Source organism: Egretta garzetta, unplaced genomic scaffold, assembly GCF_000687185.1.
Source record: "Egretta garzetta isolate BGI_Z169 unplaced genomic scaffold, ASM68718v1 scaffold360, whole genome shotgun sequence".
NCBI lineage: Eukaryota > Metazoa > Chordata > Aves > Pelecaniformes > Ardeidae > Egretta > Egretta garzetta.
Window position 1 is genome coordinate 2,136,141 of NW_009258261.1, and position 25,941 is coordinate 2,162,081.

Genomic DNA, 25,941 nt, shown 5'->3' on the forward strand with positions numbered 1-25,941 from the left:
TCTGCCGAGAGGGACCTGGGAGTCCTGGTGGATGACAAGCTGACCATGGGCCAGCAGTGTGCCCTTGTTGCCAAGAAGGCCAATGGTATCCTGGGGTGCATTAAGAGGATTGTTATCCTCCCCCTCTACTCTGCCCTGGTAAAACCCCACCTGGAGTACTGTGTCCAGTTCTGGGCTCCCCAGTTCAAGAAAGATGAGGAACTCCTAGAGAGAGTCCAGAGAAGAGCAACTAGAATGATTAAGGGACCAGAGCATCTCCCCTATGAGGAAAGGCTGAGAGAGTTGGGCTTGTTCAGCCTGAAGAAGAGAAGACTGAGAGGGGACCTCATCAATACATACAAATATCTTAAGGATGGAAGTCAAGAGGATGGAGCCAGACTCTTTGCAGTGGTGTCCAGCGACAGGACAAGGGGCAATGGGTACAAACTGAGACATAAGAGGTTTCAGCTGAATACGAGGAAAACCTTCTTTACTCTGAGGGTGGCGGAGCACTGGAACAGGCTGCCCAGGGGGGTTGTGGAGTCTCCTTCTCTGGAGATATTCAAAGCCTGCCTGGATGAAGTCCTGTGTAACATGCTCTAGGAGAACCTGCTTTAGCAGGGGGGTTAGACTAGATGATCTCCTGAGGTCCCTTCCCACCCTTGCGATTCTGTGTGATTCTGTGATTCAGACAAGGAGCTGTTGTGAATCAGGCTATTCTGTTTAAAAGAAATGTTTGTCATAATCCCTCTCCCCCAATTAAACAGACTTAAAGTAACTCACTTTCCAACAGGTCATGCTTGTACACAGTTTAAAAGAAGTGAATGCTTCTCTCTGTTATATTAACTTTGTTCTTACTCTTGCACCCTATACACACTATTTATTAGTTACTTAAGGTCTTCTAAAAGGTATTTTATTTTAATTCTGGCAAAATCTTACCTACTCTGGCTACATGTATTTCAGTCAAGACAATGGATAGACTCCTATTAATCAAATACAACACTGAAATTCTCAAATGTTCATGAAAATAATTTCTGAATAAAATATTTCTTCATGGAAAGTACCTCACCAAGGAATGGGAAGATAATTTCAAGCAGAAGGCAGTTGACCATCATTCCAAAGACAGGTGCCACAAACAATGACAGGGAGTCAAGAGCTAAAACCAAAAGGACAGGAAACTGTTTCTTGTCTCCACATGAGAGATGTGGTTCACAGCTGATACTCACTACTTCTGGTTCGACCCTTTATCCTAAGCCTCTAAATAAGGCACCATGCAAGAGTATTATAAGCACATCATTTATTTTCCTAACTTGGAAGTATCTGCTTTTTTCTCAAAAGAGACAGTGATGGAAATTAGATACTGATGTAGCTTTAAGGTCTCCTGCACATCTCACATCCTACTCCTAAACCTATGCAGCCTTGTGTTGCAGTGAACCCTGCGAAACTGGCAAATAGAGGGACTCTCTGCTCCATACACTTGATCCTGTTCTGGACTGGGACATGGCCATCTCCTTCCCTCTGAGTACAATCCCATTTAAAGGGCAACCTTTTCCTTTCTCTCCAAACCAAGTAAACACTTGATTCCACAGATCTTTAGGCAGCAGCCCTGATTTTATTGTCAAGGGACTGGTTTACTTTTTTTCTGTCTCAAAAAGGGAGATGTTTGGCCATATTTCAAGAAAAACGCAATTAGACATAAGGCCTAGCAAGAAACTAAATTTTTGGCATTTATAGCTTGCTTAGAGATATGCAGCACAGAAGAAAGTTGCAGTCTTGAAGAGATCAAAATCTGAATATGAGGTTTTACTATGACCACCACTGTTTTCAAGTGCATCCTACTAATTAAGAACACGTTATTCCTTGCCAGTTTTTTCAGACGAAGGATTTTAAAAGTATTTCCATGGATGAAAAACACCTGTTCCAACAGTATATAACAGTGCACAGTAGCAGACAGAGACTGTGATCCCTTCCAAAAAGGTCATCACTAGTGAACTTCCGTAGTGAACACGAGATGATATGCTGTGAGTGAAACTAAACAGAAACTCACAAACAGATACTTTGGAACAAATACCTTGTCCGCAAGGATGCCTTCCTCCACCCTGCAGACAACCTGAAGAGTCATAGGCACAGTTTCCTACTTTGTGGGGCTCCCCAGACTGGTGAGGTGTGCCTCAGGGCACAAGGAACTGAATGTGGCTCTGAGATCTCACCCCACCAAAAAGTGCTGCAAGTAACATTGAATTTCTCCCAGACCCTTCTTCACCAATAAGATCAATACCTACAAACAAGAAAGACTTGGGCAAATCTTATCTCATCCGGGGGCTTTCTGATGCCCCCCAGCTGGAAGTGGTCAATCTGCCACACTGCAGAGCTTTTTGCTTTCTAATGGATCAATCATTTTAGCAAATATTTAGTCCTTTAAACACATTAGGTATTTATGTAAGTAAATAAATAAACCTGAGATTTCAGTGGTTTAAAAACCAAACTTCTAGACACTGACAGAGTTGGAAATTACTTTGCCACTGCTACCACAAGTCTCACTAAAATTACAATGCAAGTAGAAGAGAAGGGAACATGCCAGGATAAAGAACAAATAATTGTTCTCAATTCCAGAGCTGCTCCCTTTCTGGATTGCTGTGCATTACCCGATTCTGGACTGGAAGCAAATGAGTCAGAAGAAATCAATTTATTTCTGAAGTCATGATCCCCTCCAACAATGCTTATACTAGTTCTATGGTTTCCATAGCAACTAATGTATTTGAAATCAAAGAAAAACTAATAAGACAAATGGGAAGCATAAAATGCCTTGCAATAGTGTGGGTGTGCATAGCACTAATTATCAACAGTCTGCTTTGGAGTGAGTTGCAAGTTGCCTTCTTCAGTAATGGCTTTTCCATAGAAAAGTAACATGGGTCCACATATCTGCATTATTAACACTTTACATTTCACCAGTAAAAAATTATTACTGATCGATTATCTTGTTTTCAAAGCAAAATCCACCTTTATCATATTTGAAATAAGTATCTTCTCTGACCACATTCTGAGTGGTGCTTCTGTTGAAATCACTAAGAATTTGAGCCACTGAAGAACTTTTTTTGGTAGCATTAAGGACCTTACCCTTTAGCTTGAAGTTTTGCTGTGAGTCAGCAAATATCTTGAGCGACATGGATTTGATAGTCAGCTAATATCATTTCACACCAACCACGGGATTGCGTACAATCAGTTACACATTGGAAAGCTACTTTATGTAAGGTAACAATGTCATGAAATGTAAGTGATTAAATATTTTTAAATCTTTGTAGCTTTTAACTTACCACAACAAAATTATTCTAAGGTGATTCACTGACTTTATTAAATACCTAGGACATGCAGAATGCACTTCAGCACACCATTCTTTAAAATATTCCACAATTCCATTAAGAAGCCCTAGTCAGCCAGTCAGAGTTCAAGACTACAGAGAGTAATTCTATGAAGTCCAACCAGAAGTAAGTTTGCGCGATAAACACATGGGAGTTAATCTTATGTGTAAATAAAGATAGCAGGATTTACAGCATATATTAGATCTTATTTACTAAAAACCAGGGACAAGGAAAATACTGGAACACAGACATCTTTTGTCAGTTACTAGTTTTGATTGATAGATATTTTTAAAGTGAGACGATGCAATACAATCTGTTTAGAAATGAGGATGGAAACAAGACTTGCATTAGTCCAGTCATAACCATCATCCTTACTCTGTCAATAAACATAAAGTGGATAAAAAACTATGAATGGGAAATTTTGTTGGAATATTTTTCCCAGAAGATACAAATATCATAGGTTAAAACATCTAGGACAAGTGAGTATTTTATTACTTGAGAGGTGCGCAAAATGGGATCTTCACCTCACTCACTCTCTGCCCTGTGTTGCCACTCCCCCCCTTTAATTCTTTTACAAGCAGAATTATACAACTTCTAACTTGTAGTTCTGTCTCAGAAATAACGCTAACACTTAACTAGGTTCCTTCCTGTGGTTGTACACAAACTATTAAAGCTTTACCTGCAGACATTTGCCATTTCAGAGTTGCTCAAACCCACCTTTGAATTAGTTATTATTTGCTCAACAGAGAAGATAAGGCCCCAATAAAAAGAATGACAGATTATGTGGTGCAGTTGAAACAGAATACCAGACTAATTCCTATTGCTGTAAGATTGACTTAGCAAAGACTGATTAAGTAACTGAAAGCTCAACATAAAACAGTGATCGTTATTTAAAGTTCTTGAAAAGATTTGTAATGCTTACCTCAATGACTCTTGTTTCAAAATCTTCGTACGTTTCTGTTGGGAGAAAAATAGGGTATTACACCTCCTTGTATTACGTACCTATCAGCACAGCCCCCTGTAGGTAGTAAAATTTAAAGAGGACACAATTTTTATATAACTGATTTATAAATTAATCTCAGCAGTAAGTAGCAAAGGTAAGAATAATTTGAACAAACACATCTAAAGTGAGCTTTATTAGTTGCTTCCTTTTAAAAAGACCTCAGATATGTCTTTTTACTTGACTCCATTAATTCAATCTCTTTTAGAGTAAGATCAATGAAAAAACAGCATATAGCTCTTATTTATAAGCATAGTTTTTTTCATTTCTTCAGTAAAATCAACATATGTGAAGAAAACTAGCTTAAAAAACAATCCACTTCAAATAACTTCCCAGAAAGCATAAGACTACTCATTATAATCATAACACAGTTCCTGTTATAATTAAGAGATGACAATTGTTAAATAGATTAATTGTGGTCTAGTAGGGACCCCAGCCTCCAACTGCAATCAATATCTCATCTTTTTAAGTACCATACGTGCAGGGAAGTAAGACGGAAACAGTCCCCAAAGACTGTTCAACCTAAACAACCAGAGTAGCAAAAGGGAATTTAAAAAAAATAAATAAAATAAAATCATTTTTTTAAATGGTAAAGCAAGACATACAAATTTAACTGCTTTGTTTGAACACCACACAGAAAGCAAAGCTGATAGAAAAACTGAGACATTCCTGTCCAAATTAAATCTGAAACTTTCCTTTGGAAATCACTGCAACTCACCACTTATATTGAAGCATTTTTGTTAAATTCTATCTGATATTCCTCCTAATTCTTTTGAACTGCAGAAACGCTTTGAAAAATAATTATGAAACGATGTTTTGGGGTTTCACTGGCTAGCAGTGTAAGCTGCCTTGTTCCCTAAATACTGCTCTGAAACTGTAAATGAACCCCAAATTTCATATATACTGAGGAAATCCCTAAAAAATAAAAAGGTAAATCACAAAATGGTTCACTTCCACCATGGCCAAATTATTATCTGATATTGTTCAGAAAATCTGAAATGTGTATTAGGGACTCAACAGGGATTCAAAGAAACTGCAAGTATTTCTTGATAGATATTTCTGTGAAATTCCAGAAAGGGGAGGGGAAGGATAAAACAAAACAATACGTAGTCACTTCAAATAATCACATAGCCCGACTTTTTTTTTCTCTTTCAGTTTTGAATTCTGCCTGAAAAAAATGTCTTTGAAATCAAAGACAATTACAGCTTCATTTATTCTGTCTAGTAACAGGTAAGGTGTTTTGCACTGTGAAATAAAGGTAGCTTCTACGTCACATCTGTGTTCGCATCTTTTCATCACAGTGGTAATGAAACACTGAACACAGAGCTCCATTCAGGTCAACATATTCAGCTCTAAGTGGTGAACACAGTCTTTTCACTGCACAGAAAGTAAGTTTCTGCTCTGTCATTAGAAGGGACTTCAAAAGAAGTAAGACCTTTTTGAAATGTCTTACAACATTGTGGGGGAGGAAAGAGCAAGAATACTGGGGAGCTCTGGCCACAACATGGGCATCTACACGTACTGTCTCCAAAGACAGCAAGTCAAATGAGAGAGTACAAAAGCATGCAAACAGCAGCCCAGCTGGATCTTATCTGTAGGCCTTCACTGCGACACATGCTGTAAGAAAAGTCAGCAACCAAACTCCTTAGGCTTGGCTTTCAGCAGTTCCACCAGCTTTTTTCAAAATCCATTTTACAGAAGTAGACAAAAATGCTGCAAATCATGGATACTGCCAAAAAGTTTCCATTTTCTCTGAGTTTGTTTCAAAACCTGATGACCACACAAACACCTGAATATAAATTGCAAATATATTTGTTTCCTTTTATGCTTTGAAAGCATACTTATCAACATCTTAATATAGACACCTTTTCCACACAGAGTATCCTATTGTCAGCTTGGTTGTGGAAAAAACCTACTGACTTTGAAAACAATGGAGTAAAATGCAATGTCTTGGTATAAGAAGCAGAATAGATAAGAGATCCTTCCAACTTCCTGCTTTTCCAATTTATCTCATGAACAACAGCATTTCAGTATGACATAGAAGACCAGTGTTAATTAAAGCATCGAATGTTTATTTTACTTGGTGTAGTCACAGTGAGATTCTGGAGAAAAGCTTAGGAGCTGAAAACAGTATAATGGTGAAGAACTGGGGACTCATTCCTTCACCAAACATAGCTTTATCATCTACATATAAATTCCAGGATGATTACAAACACGACCATCTCACCACAATTTAGAGATCTGTTCGTCTACAGACTAGAAGTAGACTTCTAGCTCACAGTAGAGAATATGAATGCCAGCAGGCACTCTGTTCCCTCTCTGAAGCCTCTCCAGTTGCATAGAAACACTGTGAACTTGGAAGAAAAGTAATTTTATTTCCAACTGAAAAATACGGTTCTTTCTCAACTCATAGCTAGCACAATAAATAAAGGTGTAGTGGAAGAAGATCCCCCTGAAAGAATGAAGCATATAAAAGTCATGGTATGTCCCCAGGTTTTTTTTTGGTTTTTTTGGTTTTTTGGGTTTTTTTTGTTTTTTTAACATATTGGTCAATGTCAAACAAATTTGTCAGATGTTGAAGGCTAACAACATGCAGGTTTCTACAAACTTCCTATATCTGTTTTTTTTAGAAAATAAGAATGCTGCTGAAGGGAAGCTGCAGCATATGCTCAACCTCCATTTGTTACTAGAGAATCTAGTACCAGAATACTAGGAACAGCTGAACTGCAGAATCTCAGTCAGAACTGATGCTTGCTTAGACACCAGGGAATCCAGCCACGCCATAGTCTCAGGCCAAAAGGATTCATTGGGTTTGGTGGTTTCTGATCTATTCCTCCTACCACATCGATAGTACTTTGCACACAGCCAATTAGTGTATACTAATCAGAAATTGCTTCTTCTCAAGCACATTTATAATACAAGCTGACAGCTTCGTTTTGCTATTTTGATTGTAGTACCCTTTCCTCTTTTTGACATAGCTTGACCTGACTGCTACAGCCTCCACACAGACAACTTTAATGCAAGTAATCAACATCAATAGTATCAGCCAAAAGCAAAATCAAGGAAAACACTGGAAGGTAAAATTCATACATGCATAAATGTTGCTTGCAACAGCTGCCACTTCTTTTAATGGAATAAGCTACTTGGAAATATATTTGAATTTAAAAACAATATAATCTTGTGTTCAAAGTATGGAACTAGAACCATGACATTTTCTTGACTTTCTCTATGTTCCACCACTGACTTACTGGGAATTTGGAACAATTCATTAATTACTCAAATCTTCTATTTTTCAGTTGTAAGATTCACTGACAGAGTGCTGAGTCCATTGTCATGTCACTGCCTTCCATGGAATATTTTCTTTCAAGGTAACAAAATGAAATGCCGGGCAGTAAATATAGGAAATCTTTCATTTGTATACTGCAGTATTATGCTGACATTAAAACAGAATAAATTGCTCTTAAAATGGAAGACAACCAAAAAACATTCAAGGAGATTGGCAGGCAAGCTCTCCTTAAATTCACAAGGTACAATTGAGGGAAACGATATATCTCAGACACTACAGCAACAGAAGCCACAAAATCATCTGTACCAGCTACAGGGATGAAAAACCTGGGAAGGGAACAGAGAAGTAGTAGATAGCTACAGCAGCGTGAATTTATAAAGCAAAAAGCTACAAATGCTGGCGTAACTTCCATCTACATGGACAAAGGCATTAGATCACACTGGAAAGACAATGCTCTCACTACCTTATGTCTTGGTTCAAAGCATGCCTGAATTTCTAATTGAAGTCCAATGGAATGTAACCAGAAAAATATTCACAGACAGAAAGTAATTAATAAACAAAGCACCAGGCAGACTGGGGAGCAAGATCAGAAAACAATGTAATTGTGATTCCATGCACATAATTCCCATTTATGTTGACTTGCTGCAACGTATGTTCCGAGATCCAAGCTTGCACTGGGAGATCATATCCCTGGACAAAGAGAGCTCTGAAAACATGAATGAGCTTAACTGTTAAGAATGACTAGTGTCTACAACAAAACTCAAACAACAGTGCAAGAAAACATCTTTCTTAGCTCATCTTACTATAAAAGCCTACAGAAAGTACACAAGCATCATTAAGTGATTCAGGAGAAAAACTCGGCTGAATAGGAGTAACACTTTTTTCATTATTTGAAAAGAATTAGGCTTCTAAATAGTAAACAAAGCTACTATAGCATTTCTAGTGGTCTAACAGCACTGTAAGAAAAGGTAAGATCACCTCTCCACCCTGCGTACAGGATCTCTATGATATTTAACTAGGCAGCACTCTGTTAGCAACATTCAAACTACATCTTCTTTAACCATTTCATTATATGAACTATCCAACAGGATCCTTCAAGAAACCACGAAAAACCCATGGCTATACTTCATATTCAAGACAAGTGATGTTGAACACAGAAAAGTATTTCCATATTTCAAGACTTCTTAACAGCCTACACCACAATACAGTACTCTCTAATACAGTGTAACATCATACAGTCTGTAACATAATACTCTTAACAGCTATACTAAACTAAGTAGTGATTTAATTTGTGTTAACACAACTTGTTCTTTGATTTAGCTGCCTTGCTTCATGTATGGGCATGTAAGACAGAGGTATAAAATTGATTTTCAATCACAGGAAAAGTCTGGATCTCACTTTCTCAGAGTCCCTTACCAAAAAGGCTGAGTAAGACAAAGATAGATATTTAGTTTTCTTACCTCCATTAGGACCTGGGTCAGGAGGATCCAGAATAACACCTCCCCAACACTTTCCACTCCATCCTCCCTCTCTCTTAACTTTTATTTTTCTTTTCTTCTCCCACGTATCTCTCTGTTGAACAATTTCAGACTGAATTCTCTCTCGTTCTTCTTTTTTTCGTTGAGTAACTGCCTGGACTCTACCACTTTGTACCACAGGAGCATTAAGACCAGGCCAGAGGAAACCAGAACGTCCTTAAAAATAACAGAAAAAAGCTACTGTTTATGCCAAATTAGGACTGAAACTGCACGCTGGAAAAATGCAATAAAAGGTTCTCACATATTTCAAGTGGTTTATGATACCGAATTTATATTTTAAAACCAAGAATAACATTAAACAACCATATCAGGATTTTTTTTAAAAGACAAAAATATCTCAAGCAGTTCTGGCACCACAGAAATTTGTCAATACACAAAACCATCAAGACACGTCTTCAGCCCCTTATTTGTGAATCTACCTTCACCAATCTCCTGGCCTCTATTGAGATTCTTCCTTAGCTTTTTCTTCCTTCTCTTTCCTCTTCCTTTCTTTACTCCCACACCAGTCTCTGCCAAAGCTCCTTTCCACAGCTCATCAGCTGTCACTGAAATAAAAAAAAGCTTTCATAAGTAAGTAAAAGTACAGCTTATATTGGAGACTGAAGCTGAACAAAAAAACCCTTGAAATGTTAACCCTTGCTTGATCTTTACTGGGATTTAAACTGTAGGATTACTGCCTTGCTAAGAAAGTGATTGCCTACTATGGGTACATGTATCTGGTGCAGAGATGTGCCTCTACTCCTGGTGACTGCAAGCAGATAGGCACACAGCCAGGTGCATGGTTTTTAAAAGGCAAACATCCCTAACCAGTAAGGTATTAATTCCCAGGTTATTAGAAGAAAATCATTCATTAATAACTCAGAGTAGCAATACACGTAAGCACTTATCCAAGGACAAATATCAATGACAGTCAACTTGAATCACTTAAAAAGCCACAAAACACAAGAAGTTAACCAACAGCATAAATCTGCTGCTGTTTCTCATGTTCTGACAAAATACAAGATCTCCATTATTGCCTGTATAAATGCAAAGGAATGTAAGAGCCTGTAAACAGCCTCATCACAGAGCTCAGGCTTTGGTCAGGCCTCCTTACTCTGGCTGTGTACAGGTCATCCACTGCCTTAAGATGTTGCATGCAACATAAGAGACCATGACTTAGGAAGCATGTATTTGGTAGTTAATGCCCAACTGACAGAAATATAGGATATCCTCATAACTTAGACAAAACCAAACTAAACCAAAATGAAACTGATGATGTGAAGAAGATACTGCAGACAATATTTCATCCTGTTAGTCCAGCCAAGAAGGCTGTCACCATGGAACACACCAGTGTCACCACTGTTATACTCACAGACTAATGCTATTATATGTTTCACCCAGGGACAATGTTACTACAGCAGTTTAAATCTCTTATCTTCTCTGATTAGAAACTGAGTTTGTTCATTTAAAGTAGACAAAAGAAGTCAGTAAATAAACACTTTTAACCAGGGGAATTAAAATAACTATGCTCAAATCACTAGTTTCCCAACAGCAATTCATCCTTGTTAGACTAAGGCATGTGTGAGATCCTGTCCCACAGACTGGCAAACACATTGGAACTGCTCTGCTGCCAACACAGTGAAGGACAGGAGCTATGCAGGGTTTCTAGAGGTACCACTAAGTGACCAGGTTTATTTTTGTATTGAATAAACGTGTATATAGCGTCAAGGTGGCTCTTCCAAAGGTATGACAACCATCTTTTCAGTCAAAAACCCTTTTCAAAGCAGGATGCATAACTGTGGTTCTTTCTTGAGAAGTACAATCCTGAGTCAAGAAATCAAAGCTCAGTACATTGGAAAGCAAGGTTATAAGGAAGGAGACACAACACTACAAGTCCAGGAAGCTGCAAAATAGTATAACCTCACGATGGGCAAGACCAGAACGGCCTAGAAAGTGACTACCTACCCAAATAACGTATTGTAAGAATAGCACAGTAAGCCAGAGTATGTAATACAGATTCCATTTCCAAGTGGAAATTGTGTATTATAGGCAAGAAGAAATGCCCATGGATTGCACATAACAGCAACATTTATCACACTTCTTATACGCTGTGAGGCAAGAATTCTATTTGCTGCTGGGTAGGCTTTGTCCCTGTAAAAAACAAGTTTCTATGTGAAATTGCATTGTCTTTTCTAGACGTTCAGGTGAACCCTAATGTCCAGAGGTTTATGGTTAAAAAAAATCCCAAACAGTAACTGTATCAAATGGCTTGAGACCAGTGTCTGAACTGTCAGCCACTAAAAAAATTTCCAGCCGATTACAACAAACTGGTGCATGTAGCTGTGTGCTAAATGCAAAAAAACAGAATTAAATTAATTTTCAGCCGCACAGAACTCCCCAAACAGAAAAACTTCATTGCTGACTCAGCACATTACTTTCAATAAAAGCCAAACTGTGATAGGTACTAGACTGTCTACAAGTAGTGAATATTACCCTGCATTAAGGTTCAGTATAGAAAAAGACTGGTGGTAAGTAAGTAATGCATGATGCAACTTTTCCTGTTCTAGAGTGGACTACAAGGACTGTCCCATGTGTTGGAAGGTTGATGATCAATCATGTTAAGCTTCTTAGCTTATTCAGAAGACACTGTAACTAGCAATTTCTTTTTTTTTAATGATAATCCTGCTAGCCTGAAAACACGGAATTACAATAAAAGGACTTACATTTTTCTTTGCAAGGTTATTTTTAAGATGGAACAGTTCCCCAGTCTACTGCAGTTTGTGTGGCCTCACAAAGGGTCACAACAGCTACAAGGGAAGCTGCAGAGGGGCAGCAAGAAGTAGTTGAAAGACAAGAACAGGGAACTCTTGTGCCAGTAATACACTCAAAAAAACCCCCAGCACTTTCAGCTGTATTCTAAATATCTGCACGATAAAATCACTTAATCCCAGTAGAGGAAAGCAGCAAAAGTCACAGAGATGGTTTTGTACAAAAGGAGACCAGTCAATGGCAACAGATCCAGCAAGATGAGGTCAGACTGAGTCAAGTTTTGGCCTCAAGCACTGCACAGATTCTGACAAAATTATAATCAGAGGAAAACGTCACATTCAGTACCAAAGTGCAGTTCATCTAATCAGTCTATAATAACATCATCATGTGTTTGGAAAACAGCTGAATTTAATGAAGCACATCAGAAGCCTGCAGGCTACAGAGCTAAGAGTTCTTTTTAAGACGGCAAATATCACACTGATTTTAAGACAAAGTGACAAGAACGGAATATAGAAGGGATAGGCTGCAGTCAAGAAGATTACAATGGTGGGGACATTGCTTCCAACAGACAGACAACACAGCAACAAAGAAAATAAAAATCTGACCATAAGAAAGGTCAATCTGACTTGGCAGCAAAGCACCAAGACAAATGGAGAACATATACATAGGCAGGATAAATGCCTTGTAGTGGAGGAAATAACCCCAAACAGAAATGAGGATCGCTGTACTGCTTTTCACATTTGCAGAAATGCTCTGAAATTAAGACAGTACAGTAGGTATGCAGACTCTTAGTGATTTGTGGCCTTACCTCTATTTTGCCTTTGTAAAATGGGAAGCTGCATGTATTCCTCCAGAGCTGAAACAGACCCAAGTCATAAAAGCCACCACACATTTCTAGTCAGTTACAAGCTTATACTTCCACTTCCAAGCAATTTTTCCTTAGGTTTTTTGATGACAAATAGCCTTGTGGCAGCACAGCAGCAGAGATTCAAAGACATGAATATTAATGACATAATAAAAAGATTAATGAACATGTTATAACAAATATGCTTATTTCAGTGTACTGTTGCCCACTAATGCCATTACATCTATGCATCTGTACTACCTTAAGGAACTTATTAAGGTCTTTTCAATCATTAACATTCTCTTCCAGGTTTCAGCTTGGAATACCATACTTTTATTAGCAAACGAATTCTAAAAAGGTATGGTATTTCCACCTCTTTCCTTCTCTAGACATCAATGGTTTTGTCCACCATTTCCAAAACAAAAACAGAATTTGAAAAAATACTTCACACATATGAAAGAGCATCTGCAAAGGGAATGTGCTGCTTACGTATTCTATCACAAATCGCATGATAAATTACACAGTCTAGACTCAGCCGCTTAATGACCACAAGGAGACTTTTTCCACAAAGGCAGGTCAAAGGCTTAAAAACGAACTCCTCCAGGAACCAAGCCTCACAAACGTCACTATACTCAAATGCAGAGGGCACTTCCTTGACCTTGTCTTCTCTGATGAATGAATGCTTACCCATCCACAGAAAATAGAATGAACTCTTGTCAGATCACTTATATGGGCTCAAAAGCAGCCAAACAAATTCATAGAAGAAAAAGCCACCTAGATTTATAAATTCAAAACATGGCATGTCACAAATCACTGAAGGTTGTGAGGTTTTTCTCAGGAAGCATCCCTACATGCTCATCCAATTTTTACTTTCTTCCCATAGCATCAGCTGCTGTCAGAGACAGGATCCTCAATTAGATGGACATTTGGTCTGATGAGGCAAGCTTTTTCTCATGTTCTAGAAGTTCATTGTTATCTTACTCCTCTAAGACTACTGTAAGGTATAGTTTTCATATTCAGTATCTGTTCGTTTTGAAAGACGTTTCTGAAAAACCAGTATGGACTCCATAAGTTCTTAGAAAACATATGTTTCTGTCACCTCATTACAACTGGAAGCACTGAGGACTGACTAAGAATAGGCCAAGCATTAAACAGGTATGAAAAACAAATGATGGGCCTGCCCTCAGAGCTAATCTCTAGGTATAGCTGAAATAGGATGAGAATAAGGAAAACAATGCGTCGCTTCGCTTTTTGTACAACTTCACCTCTTAGCAGTTCCACTTGTAGAACCAGACATTGTTGTACAAGATGTTAAAAACAAGTCCATACCCACTATACTGTTCTCTGACATGGCTGTACTTTCAAAAGCTTACTGTTATGGCTAACATTTTAAGGATGTGCATCTCTGATAAGAACTATGCAACTGTATGTTAGACAGTCAAAAGTCTGTTGGTGTCCCAGACAGCTTACAAGTAAATTCTTCACTATTAAGAACTGCATTTCAGTATTTGTTCCGAACAGGCAAAGCCTCAAGAGAGAGGTCATTCTGACAGTGTTCACAAACAATTAGTATTAAGTTATCCATCTAAAGCAGGATGTGCTGGAAGTCCAGAAAGATAATGAAGCTAATCTTTATAACACTTTGATTATATAGCTAGTATCTAATACTGGTATTAAGTTGAACACAGTATTCCACTCACTTTAAAATTACACAAGTTCTCCGTGACAACTCCACTGCCAATAAATCAATATCCCATCAAATAAGCATTTTTAACATGGCATGATGTGATGAAACTAAATTATTAAGCAGTCTCATCACCAAGGTACAGGCAGAGCTGGATTATTCCAATTAAATTGGGTTTTATGATCTCTCCAAAAAAGGCAACTGCAACCCTGTCTCATCAGAGCTAACTAAAATAGTCTACAGGAGTTATAAACATTAGGCTTTCCTTGTAAGATGACAGCTTTCTTCAGAAGCTTGGAAAGCCCAATAGCAGTTTAATTTTTTTTAAACCCTTGATGGGTTTTAAAAAGCATTGGCTTTTAACCTATACTTCTGTTGTTGTTGATAACAGATCACAGCAACATTTTGGCATTCTTTCACCAATTTAACCAAAACCAATTATCAAGGCTCCAAAGCCAGAGAGAACTATGGTCAGATGTTTCCTCCATCTGTAAAATGGAAGATAGCAATGACTAAAATGCTGTTCAGAAATCTTACCAAAACTTCTAAACTTCTGGTAAAGCTACACATCCAGTAACATCCACCTTTCACAGAACTGATTGATGCATAAATCTACTAGTTCTGGTGAAGTACAGCACTAAAGGAGTCCTCAGTCACATGCCAGGGTGCTGTACCACTGTAAAACTGAAAGTGCTGTACTTTGTTTAAGTTGCATGTTGCACAATCACCAGATGCCTAGAATCAATTACTGAACTGCATGTTGCTGATGACCTCAGAAAATTAATGACTCTAACACTGTCCTTGTAAGTTATGTACATTTCCATTATGGGAAATAATAAAAATTTACAATAAAAATTTTTTTAGGAACCAGTGTTTAAATCATATCAATCTACAAAATGTCCAAGTAAGTTGCCTCTACGTATTAAGTTTGGTATTTTGGGTTCCATTCACAATTTCCATGCTAAACAAGGGGTTTTTTTATAATTTCATGGCCACCACACAATCACCAGATGCCTAGAATCAATTACTGAAGAGCAAGACAAATATGCCAATTCAGGAGAAAAGTTATTTAGAGAAATTAGAGAACACAGACAAACATTCTGCACATTGAGCTTGTTTCCAAGTGGCTATCGGAAATCTTCACCCTAAAAGCAATGCTGCTTTTCTTCTGACATGTGGTGGGCAACATTTCAACTGTGCACCTGCTGTAAAAATTTTGCAACTGTACATTCAACATGGAGTTTTTCACAGTATTTCAACAGTTAAAGTGGCACTGGACATTAAGTTGATTCCACGAGTGCAGCATTCGAGATACTCAAGGATCACTCACCATAGTGAAGATGTACTTAAGAAACAGCATAGGCCCCAGTGCTGCAGCACCTAAACAAAAACGATGTTCTCTAGCTGTGCATAGTTCACTGTCACAGTGGGAAGTTCTCCATCTGGACTTCTGAAGCACTTTTTCTCCTGCTAGGCACAGTAATTTTGCAAATAGTAGGTGTATCTCTAATTTCTGAGACTCTGATCTAAAGCTTTAACCAGATACAAAGACAGCCTGAAAAATTAATGATAATTTGCAGTCTCACGAATGTACATTGTTTATCTTCCATTAGTTTTTCTCTCTCCTTGCATAACTATAGCTTCAATTTTGACAATATAATAGCCAAAAACCTCAGACTATTTCTGTATATATGGTTTTATTAGGAAAAAAAGCAGCATATGGATAGCATAAAACATAAAGAACAAGCTAAGATAAAAGCACTGAAACAATGTTTTAAATTATTAAAAAATTACCTGAGAATGAAAGGGAACAACGGAACAACAACCAAAAAAAAAAAAAAAAAAAAAAAAAAAAATCCAAACATGACTTACAAAACAACCCATCCTCCCCACTGGATCTAAGTTATTAAGTCACCAAATTTTAAGTTATGAAAACATATTGTTGCTTCTACTCTACTGTCACCTTGTACATTTTAATGAAATTGAACTCATCGTCTTCAATACTGTACAAGGAGCGAAATACACTGGAACCACAGATTCACCGAAAAACTTACATTATAAGGGACTTCAAGGAGTTCCTTGACCTGATCCCACACTCAAAGCAGAGCCAACCTCAAAGCTAAATTCAACTACAAGATTATGTGAGGATGGCCAGAGACTTGCTCAGTCATATTTTGAATACTTCTAGTAATAGAAATTCTACAACCTGTCTGGACCCCCACTCTGGTCCAGTGTTAGAACACCCTCATGATTAAAAACTTTTTCCTACTGTGTAACCAGAATTTTCCTTGATCTAATTTGTGTTCGCTACCCTTTGCTGTTTGCCTATAGACCTCAGAGAGGCATGTCTCTGCCTTCTTTAGAAACAAAATAATTTAGGTTTGAAGGGACCATAGGATTTCACCGACTCCAACCTCTAGGTCAAGCATGGCTACCTCCAACTTGCTCAGAAGCACCTAAACAAGTCTTATTTATGCACTTGAAGAAGCAAATTGATTTACATCTGCAATCAGGTTGCCAAGAGACAACATGCACAAAAAACCTAGCCTAGAATTCCTGTAACAGAATTGGGAACTGAGAAGGGAACGAGATTTTCTGAGCCACATGACGTAAGCACAAAAAATTCCTTCCTTTCCATGTTAGTGAAACAAAGAATAAAAAACAGTGTCTTCGCTCAGAATTTCAGAACCAACATGAGAACAACAGTCTAAACCTGGGTCTACAATAAAAACTTCCATGCTCAGGCGACTACTGGTATGACTGCTACAGCAAGACTTTGAGTGGCAACATATGCTAGAACAGCATTTCAGTCTCAAATTCCAGGTTCCTTTTTAAGGCATCTATTCCCTAATAAAGCATATAAGCAGCATATACAGGTTGCAGCTTATGGAAAAAAACTACAGTACAAAAACCATCTAAACTGAAAACTGACAGTAACATGTCAAAAGCCTATTTTCCATGTAAATTAGGTCTACAAAGGCAAAAATCACAATGAAGTAGAAACAAAAAAAACCAAGAACCAGTAAAAGTTAAAGAGACTTCAGATTTTTAATGAACTCACATCCATCAACGAGACTGGAAGAACAAGAGCAACAAAAGTAGCTTTTTTTTTTTTTTAACTCTTTTGCAAGCATATTATGAAATAGTGTATTTCAAATAACTGAGCATAAAGCTTTTTTCTCTGTCAGTCAACAACAAACAATCAGGTCATTAAGAGACCCAAAATTAGAAACAGATTAAAAGAAACCTTTGGTTTTGACAGAAACTAACACTTACAACTTCTTAATTCATATTAATGTTAAACCTATTTTGATTTAAAAGAAACTTGTAAGGCCATTGTTTCAACTTTCCACAAAGTAGCAAAAACTCCACAAGTAGATGTTTGTTTTCAGACCACAGAATTAATCTTGGTACACTTGCTACTTGTGGCAAAAAGTAAAACCTTCGTTTCTTTTTATAAGTCATGGAAATTGTGTTCTAGCTTTTTTTTTTTAAGGCTTGTGAAAAGGAAATGCTGCATGAATTACAGTGTCTGAGATCCACTGTTTGACATCCTTGACTGAAAAATTACATAGTATACAGGGTACTCTCTGAGTAATAATTTACTTCAAATGAGATGTTGGCTCAAAAGTACTTTTGGGGTATTGGAGCTCTAGATTTTGCTTTTAGAACTACAGGCAAGTTTTCTGTTCGCTGGGTGATACTGACAGTGTCTTTAGACCGACCATGGAAATTTCAGACAGTTTTTAAGATAGCACCTGAAGCAACCAGCAGGAGAGAAGGAGAGGTCAAAGCTGTGCACTAGAATTTGTTTCTGATATTCTTGGAGTTCTTTGGGGCAACCCCCGGCATCAGTACAGGCTGGGGGATGAAGGGATTGAGAGCAGCCCTGCAGAGAAGGACGTGGGGGTGCTGGTGGATGAAAAGCTGGACATGAGCCAGCAATGTGTGCTCACAGCCCAGAAGGCCAACTGTACTCTGGGCTGCATCAGGAGAAGCGTGGCCAGCAGGTCGAGGGAGGTGATTCTGCCCCTCTGCTCTCCTCTGGTGAGACCCCACCTGAGTACTGCATCCAGGTCTGGAGCCCTCAGCACAAGAAGGACATGGAAGTGTTGGAGCAGGTCCAGAGGAGGGCTACAAAAATGACCCTAGGGCTGGAGCACCTCTCCTATGAGGCCAGGCTGAGAGAGTTGGGGTCATTTAGCCTAGAGAAGAGAAGGCCACAAACAGACCCTATTGTGGCCTTTCGATACTTGAAGGGGGCTTGTAAGATAGATGGGACAGACTTTTTAGCAGGGCCAGCTGTGACAGGACAAGGGGTAATGGTTTTAAACTAAAACGGTAGATTTAGGCTAAGATAAAGGGAAGAAATTTTTTACTCTGAGGGTGGTGAAACATTAGACAACACAGATTTGCCCAGAGGTGGTAGGTGCCACATCCTTGGAAACATTCAAGGTCAGGTTGGATGGGGCTCTGAGGAACCTGATCTAGTTCAAGATGTCCCTGCGGAGGGGAATTTGGGCTAGATGACCTTTAAAGGTCCCTTCCAACCCAAAACATTCTATGATTCTATGACTTCAACTTTGGTCTCCCATTTTCTGCAATATATACGTCTCTTTTTTTCACAAATTCTATTAAAAAAACAACACCCCTAAACCCCACATTTCTGTTTCCAGGCCCCTCCCCATCAATATTTAAAAGGGAATCCTAGGACAGAGCCTGGCACACAGCAGGCTACATGAACTACTCTAACTATCTAGGATTTGGCAATGAGCTACAATTCAAAACTCTTAAGTCCGGAAAAGGAGTGCTCAACTGTATTTTTGAACCTGGGTCTTACAAAGTCTTACCTTCTCTCTTCACAGTCTAAAAGTGCCTAATAACGATATCCTTAACTACAAAGCATTTAAGATAAAGGTGCTAGGCAAAAATGTACACAGCAGCTGTCTTAAGAGCAAAACCTACAACTCATTTCAGTGGCTGAACACAAAGCAAATGATTTAGATGTCACTTTCAATTGCACATATGAACATTTAATTTCAAGCACACCACCTATCAGTGGCTGGAGGCATTCTCACAATTACATCAAATACCTAATTCCAGAACAAAAGTAGTCAATCATCCAAAACAAACATATAGTTTGATTTTATATCCCCTCATAATCTTCAATTGAACTCATATACCATGCAGAAACTGTCAACTCAGTCCATACCATTGGTTATTCCTGACAAGCTATGTTTCTAATACAGCATTTTCCTGTTAGTTTTAGAAGTGGAATCTTTAATTCCAAGACTTACTCAGCCTGTTTAAAGACACTTACAGAAACTATTTAACTCTTAATAGGTTAAATCCTCTCCTCCACAAGTCAAAAGGGAATATTCTGCAGATGACAATACAAATATTTACAAGAGAAAAATGGAACAATGGCAAACTAATATTGCATGGATTACTTATAATATGCAAGATTCTAAAGCAGTTTTGTCAAAATCGGTGTGTTCATCCTAAATGAGAACTGCCCTTGCTAATTCCTTTATCTCCAAACTGGAACTGTCTGCCATCATGTGACATCACAGTTTCTTGACTCCCTGTCTAATCCCAGTCCACAAGCAGAAAAGCATGGCTCCATAAGAAATGGGACATAGTGCTGGATTACTCTCAAGTTTCCCAAGTGGTGGTACCATGCTCAAAATATTGTTTTCTTCAACTGCAAAAGAGACCCCTTACATTGTAAATGGAGCTGTACGATGCATATCTGCTATTGAGTTCTGCTGAAAGATGCGAAGATTAAAAACTTCCCCCCCGACCCCTAAGTGATGCCTTTAAAAAAAAAAAAAAAAAAAAAAAGAAGGGCTACTTTAGCAAAACACATGTTCCTCTTCACAACTCTGCCTAAACCCTCTTAAGATGTCATCTTCTGAGAATATTTTGTGTTAGCTCTGCAGGGTGCTTTATTCAAACCTAGGAAGTAGTGAAGAATACAAAGCATTCTGTCTAGACAGCCCACTGCTGAGTCACTCAAAATTAATTTGGATAGCAGGTGGCATCTACCTGCAAGAATCTGGACATTGAAAATATCTGAGAAAGACAAGGTCTACTGCAAGACCATTAAGAGGAATGTGAGGTGATGCAAGAGATTAGTATCATGGGACAGATACAAGATGGTATTAGATAAACTTCACAGACGAAAAATTAGAACTGCCCGCATACGAAACGTTTCCAGTGAAAACTTAAGCTCATTTCTACTTCTCACTGCTTGCTGGATTTCCACAATAGTGAAACAGGAAAAACCTGATCTGTGAACAAACTTTCTGGCCTCAGTTTGGTTTTGCTGATACAAGGCTGAAGCTCTAGGTGCTAGCTGCTTAATCATAGAAGTTTAATAAAACTGTAAAAAAATTACAAAAGCTCTCATCATGTGGATTGCAGTAAAGAATTAGTTTAGGTGTCTCTGCAAATTTGTTGGCAACAGCAGACATGTCTAGAATTTAACTATTATTCCCATAGGATAGTATGGGAAAGTTTTGGGCAACTTCCCCAAAACCAGAAACAAACCTATTGCACTATGATAGTACAACAAAACCTCTGGAGCTGGAAAATATTATTCTGAAAGATGCATTCATACTGCTACACAAACACTTTAATGTTACCACTTCTGAAGCAACTGCACTGCTAGAGGATATGAGTGATTTATACTGTTAATATCTACTTCATTTTCTGTAGGAGAAACTGTCCTTAGAATAACAGTACTTTGAAATATAAAACCTTCAGCCTTCCAAATCTGATGGCTACTGTCTCTACTGAATACATAAAGGAGGTACACTTAAATTCTTCCAAGTTGTTACATCTTATTAATTAAGCCAATTCAGGTAGTTTGCCTAAATACAACTTGTTCAAAATTTTACCAAGTCAAACAATGGGGGTGCCATCACAACAAACATTTTTAATTCAGTCACCTAACAAACATTTTTAATTCAGTCATCTAACAAACATTTTTAATTCAGTCACCTAACAAGACAGCTGGCAAAAATCCTGGTAAAACAGACCTCATCTAGACTTTGTGAATATGAACATAAAGAAAACGTCTAACCTATGAATTGTAATCACACTGCAAACACCTATAGTGCTATACCTTAAATTTAAGATAAACAAAATAACAACAGTGCTAAGCTTCTTATATCTTCTTATCTTGTGACTGCTTGGCTGCCTAAGAAAAAGTTCTAAATGAATTTTTCCTGCAGTTGGCATCCTTAGAAACCCATTACCAGGCACAGCCTCCTGTTCACACTGCAGCCTTTTGAGACCTCTCTACCTTCAGGTTTTTGAAATCAGTCAACCATCAAAGCTTACTGGATAAGACTAACAGCCAGGCAGCATAACTGCTTAAACCTCATTTCTTTAGAAAATGTAAAGAAAGCAAATATAGTATTCTGCCACTCCGATAGCGAGACGAATAGGATGTGGATTATAAACGAAGAACTTTGATTCTCAAACTGCTGCAGTTATCTCCTCCAGAAATTATGTTCTTACTATTCCTTCTCTTCCACAAAACAGGTGGAATGGCCTCTCACAGTCCCAAGCATGAATTTAAACAGCTATCATTTCTCAATTATGTTAAGCATGTGTGTAATTCCTTTCAGGGCTAGAGAAAAATACTGCAGCTGGCCAGACAATTAGCATGACACCGTCAACAGTTTTTGTTTAACACATTATTGCATATTAGTTATTTCACTTTCGAGACAGCAAAGTTTGAACAGTATGTTTTGCCTGTGGCTCAAAAATCATTTGGAAAATAAACACACAATTTATATTCTCAATAAAGGACAAGGAAACAGAGGGGGAGGTGTTTCCCCCTTCCATCCAATGACATATATTAGATGGATTCACTGTGATATAAATCAAACCCTTGCTTGATAATAAACTGACCTTGTGCATGCACTTCTGTCAATAGCTTAGGAGATATATAACTAGAGATGATACAAAAAGTTACTATACATAGATTTTCATTTTTGTGTCTCTCCAAAGCAAAATTTTCTTTCCTTCTTCTCTTTACTACAGATAGTAATTTTAATCCAACTTCAGACTTACATGTATTGAAGAAACTGCTCTGTCTGCATTGCTCGACTGTCACATTCCAGGGGGCAGAGATGGAACACCGTGTCTGGAAAGCACATGCCAGGCTAGAATACGAACAGCAACTCCCTTTCACTGGCACAGAAGCAAACCCTGAGAATGAAGATAGAAAGGTGTTTATATACAGCACATTTTCTTCTCTAAAACAGCATTTCCCACAAATACACACACCAGAAGAAAAACCAGTAATATTTACTCATACAGCTTAGTTTCCAAAGGGAATCAGACTTGAACTTTCTGTCCTGAGGCGCAAAGCAAGTTGCAGAAGGGGAGGGGAGGGGGGGGACAGAATATTGCCATAGAAAAAGCCACAAAGAGAAAGCAGCTAGAAGGCTTCTCTAACAGATTGCTAATAGAGTGAGAATGCACCCTCAGAAAGTAGAAATATTGTTCTAGCAGCAAAACGTGCAATAATGTTCCTAGACACAATCAAAAGTGGTAAGTAAATACATCATTAAATACTATGTGCTATGAAAACCAAACATCAGTCCGATAATCATGTTCAGTATCTTCATTAATGATGTGGACGGTGGGGCAGAGTTTACTGATGATACAAAACCAGGAGGAGTGGCTGATACACCAGAGGGTCGTGCTGCCGTCCAGAGGGACCTTGACGGGATGGAGAAATAAACTGACAGAAACCTCATGAAGTTCAACAAGGGCAAGTGCAAAGTCCTGCACCCTGGGAGGACCTGCATGCACCAATACCTCCCAGGGGGGCTGAATGGCTGGAAAGCGGCTTGGCAGAAAAGGGCCTGGGGGATCCTGGTCGCCACCAAGCTGACCATGAGCCAGCAATGTGCCCTTGTAGCAAAAAAGGCCAACAGCATCCTGGGCTGCGTTAGGACTGTTGCCAATGGGATGAGGGAGGTGATCTTTCCCCTCTGTACTCAGCATTGGCAAGACACACATGGAGCCCTGTGTCCAGTTCTGGGCTCCCCAATACAAGAGAAATATGGACATATTGATACAAACTGCTTTTTACAAAACCCTCCAGCTACCTTGGAAAAATTTGGATGCAAAGAACTTAGTTTGTCAAGCTAAACCCCATGCATTTAAAATCACAGCACATGGAAAGGGGTCACTATCTACCTAGGCTAAGCATGGAACACAAAGGTAATCGAATCAGAAAGAGTTAAAGGGTCACATCTGAAATTATTTATGAGCAGTTGCAGTCTTTTACTTTTCCTGGCCTACTTGCAGGAAATTTTTTATTTTTTTTTTTAGGATACACTCTGTGACTAGACAGTGGAAAATGTTTCCCTCCACCAAGGAAACACCACTGGCCTGCTTTCAAATCTCCCTGAACGCTCAGGCTTTAATTGCAGTTTGACTACAGAATGGGCATCACTTTGTTATAGATTGCCCTGAGGAAGAGACGAGACCAGAAATTCATTAACTGCTTAGATTTTTTTTATTTTTTTTTTTTAAGGAGTGGAGGCAAGAAAGTTTTTAGAGGACTGCAGAAGCTAAAAAATGCTAGAGAACTTTATTTTGCCTTTGATGGTGGGGGAGAAAGAAGGGACATTCTTTTCTTTACTGAAACCAAAAAACATGCCCAGCTTCCAGGTGTTTTAATACCAAACTTGAATATACTTTTACCAATGTAATCTGGCCTTTCTTCCCACCTCAGGCACCAGCTTTCCCTGGAGAACACACAGGCATTAATGTAGTTCATTATGACTTTTGTCTAGAACTTGAGTGCATACAAGCTACCTAGGCTGTATAAAGGATTCTGAGACAGGTTCACCAAGATTTAACAGCAGGGTGCATAGCTGATGGCATACAACTCTAGCAATGGAAGTCACTTTGGAGGGAAAGTGAAAACAAAAGGAGACAGAAAGACATAACGTGTCCCAAGGCAGTCTTCAGTGCTGCAGATGATTTCCCCCTGTAAGAATTTCCCACAGTACACATATACTTTTCACCAAGACCCTTTTAGACTCCCCACTGGATACACATAGGCTGGCAGGCATCCCCTAATGAATCCAAAACCTACAACCCAGAGGAAGGCAAAGGGAAGAAGAGAAGTTTTTCCTGTTCCTGCCAGCTGCTACCCAGGAGAACCGACCAAACAGTATTGGGATTCACAGCTGCAAGGCCATAAGGACAACAGCATGAGAACAAGGGGAAAACACTGCCCCAAAGGCTGTAACAGTGCCAGGGCAGCTTAGGTGAAAGTGGAGAGAGCCATCAAAAGGGAGGCAGCAAAGCTGCAAATGGAGGGAACTTAGCAATACAAGAGGCTAAGGTACCCCTCGCACTGCAGCAACTACACCTATACTGCCTTAAGTTTGTGTCAAAACCTCAGTAGTATTCACTGCTTAAAAACACTGTATAATGAAAAGATTTTCATTTTCTCTTGAGAGAATGATGCAGGTAAAAAAAAAACCAAAACTATGTAAAAATTAACTATATATTCAGCAATGCCACCCAGCAGAAGTTTTCAGTTGTACAGTATTATTTCTCATACATCGAAGGGCAATTTTTGAAAGATTGATCCAAAGTCAACTCTGATCCTTAGTGGAAAAAAATACATGTTGTCCCTTCCTCCTAAGTACACTTTAACCTCTACTGGGAAAAATAATGCATTTGAGTTTTGAAAGGTGCCTGTAGAGGATTAAAATCCAGAAAGAAATGGCTACTGAAGAATTAGGTAAGTCTAGAAAACAAACTTAGATTCCTATCATTTAAAAATGACCAGGAAGATGTAAGAAGAGAAAGGTAGAAAGAACAGGAAGATTTGATAACAATATTTGACTTTGACAACAATATTTGAACTAAAAAGCAAACCACCTCACTCCGTTATCTTAAGGCATATATTACTACCCAAGTTATTCTGATGGGATAATAGATGACTGATACAGGTTTCCAAAGGCACAGCTGGCCTGCTCTGAACCCTGTAATGATGAGCGAGATCTGCATGCCTAAAGCCCATCTGTCATTTGAAGTACACGTTTACCACATGTGAAGAAATAAATATGGAAACTGCCAAGTACTGACAACAGCAACCTTGTCCATTGACGACAATGCAAGCGTAAAGCTCGTTATTTAATAATTTACCACACTTCCTGTCCTGGAGAAGAACAACACATGCAAGAGCAACTTAGGTTCACGCTACGCAGCAAAAACATGCTTTAAAAAACCAGTAACATTTGTTTAGAAAGCCCCACTAGCATTGTTTAGATAGAAAACAGAATTCCTATCTGGCTCTTGTAGAATCATAGAATGTTTTGGGTTGGAAGAGACCCCTAAAGGTCATCTAGTCCAACCCCCCTGCAGTGAGCAGGGACACCGCTAACCAGATCAGGTTGCTCAGAGCCCCGTCCAACCTGGTCTTGAATGCTTCCAGGGATGGGGCCTCCACCACCTC

The 25,941-nt window shown here is 38.6% G+C and overlaps 1 protein-coding gene across 1 annotated transcript in view; it reads right to left on the minus strand.

Annotated features, from left to right (window-relative positions):
- Positions 1-25,941, minus strand: part of MRPS5 (mitochondrial ribosomal protein S5) — a 76,784-nt gene that overhangs the window by 31,221 nt on the left and 19,622 nt on the right. Inside the window, exons 3-6 of the mRNA XM_035895552.1 lie at positions 22,524-22,763; positions 9,582-9,707; positions 9,085-9,318; positions 4,261-4,295 (exon numbers count right to left, since the gene is read on the minus strand). Coding sequence (XP_035751445.1) covers positions 4,261-4,295; positions 9,085-9,318; positions 9,582-9,707; positions 22,524-22,763 — 635 coding nt within the window. The remainder of the gene's footprint in view (positions 1-4,260; positions 4,296-9,084; positions 9,319-9,581; positions 9,708-22,523; positions 22,764-25,941) is intronic.